The sequence below is a fragment of the Cavia porcellus genome, unplaced genomic scaffold (genome assembly GCF_034190915.1).
Source record: "Cavia porcellus strain 051 isolate PalLab524CR breed Dunkin Hartley unplaced genomic scaffold, mCavPor4.1 scaffold_14, whole genome shotgun sequence".
NCBI classification, from domain to species: Eukaryota; Metazoa; Chordata; class Mammalia; order Rodentia; family Caviidae; genus Cavia; species Cavia porcellus.
This window is the reverse complement of record NW_026947497.1, coordinates 67,241,224-67,250,497: the sequence shown is the minus strand read 5'-3', so window position 1 is coordinate 67,250,497 and position 9,274 is coordinate 67,241,224. Positions and strand designations below refer to the sequence as shown.

Genomic DNA, 9,274 nt, shown 5'->3' with positions numbered 1-9,274 from the left:
ACCCATACGCTCTGCTTTTGGAAGTGTACAGGATCTTGTACAGTTGAATTGACAAGTGCTCCTTATTTTGCTCAAAAAGTGCTCTAAGTGACATGACAAGGTCACTTCTCTCTTGCCCAAGTTGTTGACTCTCTTCGCCTCTTCCTTCATTTCATCAGACACATGTCCTATCAGTTAGCCTCCCCCAGCTGGCCACCTTCCTCGCTTCCTTCCTACTGCTGTGATCTTCAATCCTTTTCAGAGCGGCAGTTGTGAACTCAGCATGCTCGCTAATCACCCCAACGTGAGAACTCTAAAATGGGAAACTGAGTCACACTCAACACCTCTGCTGGAGAAGCCTCAAAACATCCTCAGCTTGCCTCACAGGTCTTTCCATTTGGTTCTCAACCTCCCTCTGACGCCTCATGCTTCTTAAGCTTCCCAGTAACCAGACTCCGGTGCCTTAAGGCAAGCTCGCGCGGTCCCTCCCTTTTCGGACTGGGGAACTCAAACCCCACCCCCCCCGGAATTCGCACGGGGTGAGAAGCACCAGTTTTGGAGCCACGCTGAATGGGGTCCTTACCCCGCTTCTCTGGCCCAATGCCACTTCATCTCTCTAAAACCCAGATCTTACTTACTGTGTGGCGCTGGGAGTCAAGCCCAGAGCCCTGCGCGCGCCTGGCAAGCGCTCTACCCAAGCCACACCCCTAGCCCCAAGCTCTGACTTTTAAATACAGACATAACCCCTTGCAGGGTGGTCGTGGAGCAAGGTCGGCTACTTCCGCGGGCCCTGTCACCGCCCCGACGGCGATCGAGCCCTCCCTGGCTCTGCACTTGCGGGCGACTCGACTGTGAGACAGAGACTGAGGCCCGGACTGCAAACCGGTTCAGGGCTCGCCCTGAATCTCTCAGCACCGCGGCTGCACTGTGGGCCTCGACGCCTGCGGAGCAACAGGAGAAAGAAACAGAACAAACGTGGAACAACAGGAACGCACAGGACCTAAGGTCAAAAGAGGCGCAGGCGCAGACAAGGTTTCTGCTGGAGGCGGGGCCTTACAGGGGCGGGGCTTGGCGCAGAACACCCCGCCCCGGTCCGTCCGCAAAAGCGCTCCGCTCCCCCGCAGTCCGCTGGTGGCGAGGGGTCGGCGCTGCAACTAGCCTAACCGGTTCTCGTGTGGCCCGGCAGCGGGCAGAGCTGCGACCCGGCCATGCGCCCGCTGCTCGGTCTACTCCTCGTCTTCGCCGGCTGCACCTTCGCCCTGTACTTGCTGTCCACGCAGCTGCCCCGGAGCCCGAGACCCGGCTCCGCGGAGGAGCCCGGCGGCAGGTGAGCGGCGGGCGTGGAGGCATCGGGGTTCGAGTGCGGGGACTAGGTCTGCGCGTGCAGAGTGGCCGCAGGGCTCCCGGGCCGCCCGCGCGGAGTCCCCTGGCCGCCGGCCTCGCTCGCCGCTGCTCCCCGCGATCGATCGCGCCTGCTTTCTGTGAGGTGCACGGAACGAGCCTGGGCGGCGGTGCGTCGTCGGGGATGTACCGAGATCTGATCGTGAGGACGGTCATTTCCAGATGCGGTCACCTGTGCCCTTCCCGGGAAGGCGGCAACCGTAGGACGCATCCTCACGAGAACCAGGAGGGCTGCTCATCCCTGAGCAGCGATGGGTTCAGGGGTTGTTCAGGTGGCAGAGGCGAGGTAGCCTTTGCACCGCGACCCTTGGACAGGAGTCGGAGAGAACAGAGCGCTAGATTAAGATCAGGGTGAAAAAGCAGTCTCTTTGAGAGGGTTGATTTCAAGTCTGCCGTGCTATCAAGAAAGTTATGGGTTTTTTGTTTTATTTTTCTCCCAGTGCCAGGCGTAGAACCAGGGCCTCATTAATATTAGACAAGAGATCTACCACAGAACTCTGGAATTAAGAGCTTGAGAAAGTTATGTTAATGGGATAGTTATGTGTATAGGGTAGATACGCTTCCCTAGAGAACCTTTAATTGGCCTTTAGTGAATGATGAAATGGTTAATTTTCCCAGTATCTCAGGAGCAAGATGAAGTCTGAATTGTTCTTGGCTGGTGGGAGAGGTAGTACCCTTAAGAAGAAGGCAGTTGAAGGTGTCTAGTGCTTGCTTGGGAATGAATCCTCTTAAGAATAGGGTAGTCAGTGGTACAGCATGTGAGCTTAGCATAGCAGAGGCCCTGGGATCAATTCCCAGCACCAAAAATCAATCATTCGTAACATCTAGGAGTTACGAGAACTTCAGTGATTACCCAGCACCAACGTATCTTTTTTTAGATAAGGAAACTGAGGCACAAGTTCACACAACTGGGAAATAGTAGAGTGGGCCACCCCAAGACTCTTGCCTCCATACCACAGCTGTTGTGGCTGGCTCCACCATGTTGTATTGAGTCTCCTGTCGTGTGTTCAGGTTATGTATTTGTTCCCAGTAGACCTAGGGATGGGCATGTTTATAAACCTAATGGGAAAAAAGCAACAGCCCGGATTAGCTTGGGTGCTGGATAGATCTGAACTGTTTTTATCTGATTTTCCAAATGCCCAGGTCACTGTGGTTCCCTTCTGACCTAGCAGAGCTGCAGGAACTCTCTGACATCCTTCGAGAGTACCGGAAGGAGCACCAGGCCTATGTGTTCCTGCTCTTCTGCAGCGCCTACCTTTACAAACAGGGCTTTGCCATCCCTGGCTCCAGCTTCCTGGTCAGTATCCTGCCTGCCTCCCAGTCCTGTTCTCGTTATCTGTCAAATAAGGCTACTCCTCCATAAATACAGCCACTCCTCCATAGCAGTTGTCATGTGGGAATAAGAAATGAGATAGTGGGTGGCACACAGTGGCTTTTAGCACTTACTAAGTGATTGAGTGACTGAACAGGAAGTCCTGAATGCTTCCTTTTGTGTGGCTGCTCCCCTCTCCTCTCCCAGCACCTTCTCTGTATTCTTGGCTGAGCCTGGATCTCCCTACGCTGTTTATTGGAAACCAGAAAATAAGCAGACATGTCTGGAGGAGGCAGGGAGGTGTGTGACGCTCAGGCCAGGGGCTGACCCCTTGGGGGTGCCAAGTCCCATCTTCCCCATTGAACTGATCCCTCTTCGGGGTAGAGAGCCAGCTGCTACTTGGTGGGGGCCTCACTCCTGGACCCAGGGAGGGTGCATCCTGCCTCTGCCTCGGTTGCTCTTGCCACAAGGTTTAATCTGTCACCTGTAGAATGGGGTAAGGATGGTGCAGGACTCAGAAGACATCCATACTCAAGGTGTTCATCAGCCCCACTGCCTTACTGCCAAGGTTTCCTCTTGCTTTCTCTGTTGGGTCCTAGGCTGTGGCAGGATGATATTTATCAGCCAGACTGCATTTAGGAAGTACTGGTTTACTTTTCCATTTCTATGAACCTAGGACCTCAGTGTCAGCTAGAATTTTGGTGAATGCAGAAACTCTAGTATGAGCATACTACCTAGGCGTAATTCCAGCAAATAAAACAAAAAACAAACCCCAAACATCTCTTTAACCTATGTGGTGTTATCAGAGGGACACTGATGGTGTGTATTGTCTTTTGAAACGGTAAAAATGACCTGTGAATTTAATTTCTGCTTTCTTGGAGCCCTTGATCAGTCATCACTGATCTGCCATAGCCCGTGCAGCTCAGGCCAGGTGCTGTGTATGTGTGTTAGCCTCTGAATTTGTTCCTGCCCTCAGAGGAGCTAATCCTGATCCTGTTTTAAAAGAGGAAGGGACTGAGCCAGCCATGATGACCCACACCTATAATCCCAGCACTCAGGAGGCTGAGGCGGGAGCATTGCCTGGACTATATTGTGAGACCCTGTCTCAAACAACAAACAATGTCAGGGCTGTAGCTCCCAGCCTTTTCATTCTCCACTTTAATGTGAGTGATGGATGTTGGCTGGGAAATCAAAGGAGGTGGCGAGCAGCAGTGGGTCTCGGGCTCCAGGGTGAGGGACGGGAGCCGCCAGGTGTTGTGGTGGCTGAGCGTTTGCTTTCTTTACAGAATGTTTTAGCCGGTGCCTTGTTCGGGCCATGGCTGGGGCTTGTGCTGTGCTGCGTGCTGACCTCCGTGGGTGCCTCGTGCTGCTACCTGCTGTCCAGTGTTTTTGGCAAGCAGCTGGTGGTCTCCTATTTCCCGGATAAAGTGGCCCTGCTACAGAAGAAGGTAAGGAGGGGCCACAGCTGCCAGCCTGAGTGTCACCTCATGGTCTCAGGGCAGCCACGAGTAGGGACCTCCCATGGGCTCCTCCTCCCTTCCTTGCAGGTGCTAGGGATTCTGTTAGAGTCATCAGGAGACACAGACCTAGGACCAGATCCCAGCTCTGAGCTATGGGAGCCGGTGTAACCCTGTAGTCCCAGTACCCGGAGACCCAGGCAGGAGTGCTGGGGACCGGGCTGTGTAGGGGTTAAGTTGCTGAACACAGCACTTTCTGACTGTACTGGAAAAGCTCATATTGATGGCCTCTGAGGGTGAGATAAGACTGCAGCTGAGGACATTTGGCTCAACTCCAATTCCAGGGCAATAACTGCCAACCTTAGAGATAAGCGAATTCTCTTGGTTTGCAAGAGTGTCTGTGCAACTAGAGTGTCTATGTTCTGACTTTTCAAGGCCGCCTCATTTTTCTGGGCTTTTGCCTTAAATGTGTTCCCCACCTTCTGCACCCCCCTGAATCATTAAGGACCCAATAAATACAGACAACCAAGAAAGGTCTTACCTTCCTGGACCCCCAAACCACATAACATTTTGGCTTTTATCTAATCCTTTTCCATAAGCTTGCCCACAAGCTTGAGAGCTTGGCCAGCTTATGGTACATAGTGAGATCCTGTCTTAAAAAGCAACAAAAAGATTCCTAGCTCTGAGGCTTTGGGCAAAGTTCCTGGCCTCTCAGATCCTTAGGTTCTTCTGAAAACCAGTCCATACCCTCGAGGGTTGTAGCAAGAATTGGCAGTGGAAGACACAGTGTCTGGGACTGTCCCCTTTGTGACTTTCTGCCCCGACCTCTTGCTGCAGGTGGAGGAGAACCGAGACAGCTTGTTCTTCTTCTTGCTGTTCCTGAGGCTTTTCCCCATGACACCAAACTGGTTCTTGAACCTCTCGGCCCCGATTCTGAACATTCCCATCCTGCAGTTCTTCTTCTCAGTCCTTATCGGTAAGGTGCAGGAGTGGAAGTTCGAGTCTTTGGTGCTATCATGTCAGGGGACATCCCGGCGGTCACATGTGCCTGCCTTCCCAGAGGACAGGCTCACAAAGAGCAGCTTTAAACCTATGACCTAATACTCCCAATATTCGATCTAATCAGACTTGAATTTGAAAACCCACAAAAGTACTTACAGAACCCGTGGGATCGCGTGTTTTGTTTCTGTATTTAGTGCTTACTGGGTAGCAAGCACTGTGATGGGCATCAGGCCTTTGCATGATCAGAGATGGGCTACGTATAAGGCACGTACCTGACCCACAGGAAGTGCTCAGTAAACGCCAGCAGCGTTGGGTGAGTGTGTAGCCCTGAGTTCTGGGTATGGGCAGTAAAGTGGAACAGTGCAAGGGACTTTCTGTCTGGCTATGGCCTGTTCTAAGCTGTGCCTTAGGAAAAGCTGGCATTCAGTGAGGGCCTTCTTGCTTATGATAACTGCATAACGTTCTGCAAGCCACTTGCTCTTAGGAGACCATTTGGCTAGATGAAAGGCTTGGGATAAAGCAGTGTTTCTCAGTTGGTTTAGCCCCCCCCCCCCATATACGTATATAAATAAAAAGCCAAAGTCACCTGGGGCATGTGAGTGTGCATGAGTGTGTGTGTGTGTGTGTGTGTGTGTGTGTGTATGGTGTTGGGAATGAGCCCCAGGGCCTTGCACATGGCAGCCAAGGGCTCCACCACTGAGCTGTATCACAGCCTGCTCCTGGGGAGCTCTCAACACTCCCTACGTCATCAGCTCTGGAATAGGACACAGGACTCGATGAAGTTTTCTAGGTGGTGCAAGGATCTGGGACTTTAGTCCTTAGAAGGGATTCTGTTGGCTCCTGAGTTTTGAAATCACCTGAATTAAATGATTGCTAAAGTCTCTGCTTGGCTTGGCAACTGTACAGCCTCCAGCGAGCTGCCCTCCTCAAAGGGCCAGGACTGGAGCTGTGTTTCTCTGAGGCTGGGCCTTGGTGCACCTTTGGCGGGACAGTGGCGCACTGACACCCTGGAAAGTCACAACCGTTCCTTGCCTTGCCTTGTAAGCCTAAAGGAAGCATACACCCTGAGAGGGCGCAGGGACTGCCAGCCAGGGCTTTCAGGGCTAACACAAGTCTGTGGTCAGGCAGCTATTAATAGGGAAGACCTGAGAGAAACAGATCTTAAATGGAAGCAAGGTCAGCCGCAGGTGACTCTGGTCATATTGGCTTTCAGACAGTGCTTCTGTACCGCAGCTAATGGGGTTACAGCTTCTGTTACCTAGATGGTGTGGAGTGTGGGAAGACGCTGGAGACCAGGGCTCCTTCCTGTCTGCAAGCTCTGTGGCCTTGAGCACCCTGTGACCTTCATCTCCCATAGATTTCCTGTTACAGAAGAGGAAAGGACTGGCAGGGGGCTCCAGGCCAGTCAGAGAAGCTCAGAGTGGGCGTTGGGAGAGAACCTTGCCTACCCGTGTATTTTTTCAGGCTTTCACCAGGTGTCACTGTGTGACTAACCTATTCGGCCACCAGCCAGGCTTTCAGTGGCTTTGATTACTTTTTAGAGATAGTGCAGAATATGTAAAGCAGCATTTACTTAAGAGCGTGTTTGATTTTGTAGCGCTGAGAGCTTGAGTGCAGTACTCCCACGTGTGGCAGACAATAATCTAGAACTGAGCTATTTACTTCTTCTATATGCATACTGCAAATCTCATAATGATGGTGTTTTGTGTGTTACTTTGGCTGCCAGGCATTCAGAACCAGGTGTGGTATCTCTAGTAAATGCACGAACCATGTGCATTTTTGTACCAATTATTCCTGATTTAACTCTTCAGTGCTCATTTGTCTTTTTGTATCTGATGCTAAAGTGTGTGTGCAGAGCAAGTTCTCTTGTTGCTAGGCAGGTGTAGACGGGAGATGAGGAAAGGAAGGAAAGGAACAGAAAGGAGAGGAGAAAGTGGTGGTGGCGATGGGTCAAAAGTTGGGCTTTTCTGCATGTGCCTCTGGCTCCCTGCCGCCAGCCCTTCTCTGACTTCCCCTGCTCCCATTAACAGGCTCTTCCCTTCTCTTCCCTTCCCTTCCCTTCCAGGTTTGATCCCGTACAATTTCATCTGCGTGCAGACAGGCTCCATCCTGTCAACCCTCACCTCCCTGCATGCGCTTTTCTCCTGGGAAACGGTCCTAAAGCTCTTGGCCATTGCCCTGGTGGCCTTAGTCCCTGGAACTCTCATTAAAAAATTCAGCCAGAAGCACCTGCAGTTGAATGAGAAGGGGCCTGCGGGTCACACAGATAGTAAAAAAGACACGTGACCTGCATGGTCCCTTGGCTGCTTCCCTGAAGATCCTTGCTGACTTGTGTAATGGACGTGGCTTGAAGAGTCTCATTGTCCTGCGACAACATTCATCCTGTCACGAGGGGCGCTGTGCCCTGGAAGGTGGACTGTATCGGGGCTTGTTCCACAAAGAACTCAGGATGGTCCGTCGGGTTTGCCTCTTGACCATGCTCGCTGCTCGGAGAAGATGGTTGTCTTTGGCCAAAGCACCTCCTGCAAAGTGCCAGGCTGTGTGACCATGTTCAAGTTCATAGCATCAGTACTGGCTGTGAGCCCGCATCGCCCATGTGGCCCTTCCTCTTCTGTGTTTTTTTGCTGGTGATCTACCTCTTCCATAAACCAAGGGAATCAAGTTGATGAACCCCCAGGACTTCCACATGGAGCTTAAAGGCACAGTGACTTTTGTGATGCTCTTATGTTCAGTCACCTGATGTCCGTGTGTGGCACATCTCTTGTATGCTATGACAGTTATGCTGATTGCAAACGTAATTAAATGTTGGCACAAACTCTTGTATCTTATGAATGTGTTCTAGAGAGGACTGGGCCCTGACAAGGAAAGTCCACAAGCATGTGTCCCTTGTACCTCTTCCTGCTAGGAGAGTGTACCAGGTACTAGGCTACCAGCCAGTGTCCTGTCAGTGTTTTTCATTTTGCCATTTGCTGAGAATGAGGAAGAGCTGTTTCTTTCTTCTTAGTCTTTTTTTTTTAAATTCAAAGAGGCAGAGTTGGGCTGCTTACTTGATCGTGTTGTATTGTAATCACTTGAAGCTATCATTGCTTTCTGTAACTGTAGGATCAAGGTCCACACCTGGCTCATGGCCTCTAAGGACAGATGGACTTGATGGCTGAACTGACCAGCTGTGTGACCCCGCATCCTCATCATGACATACCTGATGGTTGTCCTTGGGGGTCATCTGCTGGATTTGTTAGTTCACTTGGCCAACAATCTTGCCAAGGTGCTAATCTAGGTCTTTTATTCCATATGAATTCTTGGGAATAACCATGTGCCACAGGAAGCGTAGGCTCCCAGGTAGTGGTTTTTGGACAAATAAGAATCTTGTACAACAAAGATTTCATTAAAACTGTTTTGACTTGGGGCTGGGGATTTAGCTCAGTGGCATAAGCGCCTGCCTTGCAAGCAGGCAGTTGTGAGTTTGATCCCCGGTACCGATAAAAAGGAAAAAGACAAACAAAACAAAAAACTATTTTGACCCATCAGTGATTGGTAATTGTTCAGTGTTTGTTTTTAGAAAAAGGCTTGTGTGGAGGTGAGGATATGACTTTGATAGTGGCGGCATTAGTGTGCTGAGTGGGGGGAAGGGAGGGAAAAAGGGAGCTCCCCACACTCTGGCAAGTGTGTCTCTCTTGTCCCTCTTCGGGACCCTCAGCTTTGTCCTTTTCCTTCCTCTAGCATGGTTTTCCAAAAATGGGCCTTATTGGTTATGAATTCACAGGTAAACAAAGCAGTTTCCCAAATATATGGATGGCTGTGTTTTCTCTGGCTCACAGGTGCAGGAGGACCGTGTCACTGGACAGCAGCCCGAGTGCTGCAAAGTGGCCCCGGATTGCAGTACTCCTGGGATTCTGTGGGAAGCTTCCTGGTAGTGGCCTTGCCATCCACTAGAAGCCTGGATCTGGGGAATCCTGCCATCAAGCATTGACTGATGACAGCTAATCAAATCTGCACCTCCTCCTGTTTCTCAAGAGCAGTAATTTTAGAGTGCCTCTCTCCCACCGCCTGTCCCTGAGAAATGCTCCAGGTTCCACAGGGTCACCCCCTAGCAGCTCAGTGCGTTCCACATTGGATCAGCACT

At 51.3% G+C, this 9,274-nt stretch overlaps 1 protein-coding gene across 1 annotated transcript; it reads left to right on the top strand.

Annotated features, from left to right (window-relative positions):
- The first annotated feature begins 494 nt into the window (after window positions 1-494).
- On the top strand, window positions 495-7,966 carry Tmem41a (transmembrane protein 41A). Its single transcript, XM_003476926.5, has 5 exons — window positions 495-1,306; window positions 2,524-2,677; window positions 3,979-4,140; window positions 4,987-5,125; window positions 7,217-7,966. The coding sequence occupies exons 1-5, from the start codon at window positions 1,188-1,190 to the stop codon at window positions 7,435-7,437; spliced, it is 795 nt and encodes a 264-aa protein (XP_003476974.1). The 5' UTR covers window positions 495-1,187; the 3' UTR covers window positions 7,438-7,966.
- Window positions 7,967-9,274: the final 1,308 nt, after the last annotated feature.

Coding starts and splice junctions, on each gene's coding strand:
- Tmem41a (XM_003476926.5), top strand. CDS start 1,188: ATGCGCCCGCTGCTCGGTCTACTCCTCGTCTTCGCCGGCTGCACCTTC. Junction 1,307..2,523: donor GCGGAGGAGCCCGGCGGCAG/GTGAGCGGCGGG, acceptor CCAAATGCCCAG/GTCACTGTGGTTCCCTTCTG. Junction 2,678..3,978: donor TCCCTGGCTCCAGCTTCCTG/GTCAGTATCCTG, acceptor CTTTCTTTACAG/AATGTTTTAGCCGGTGCCTT.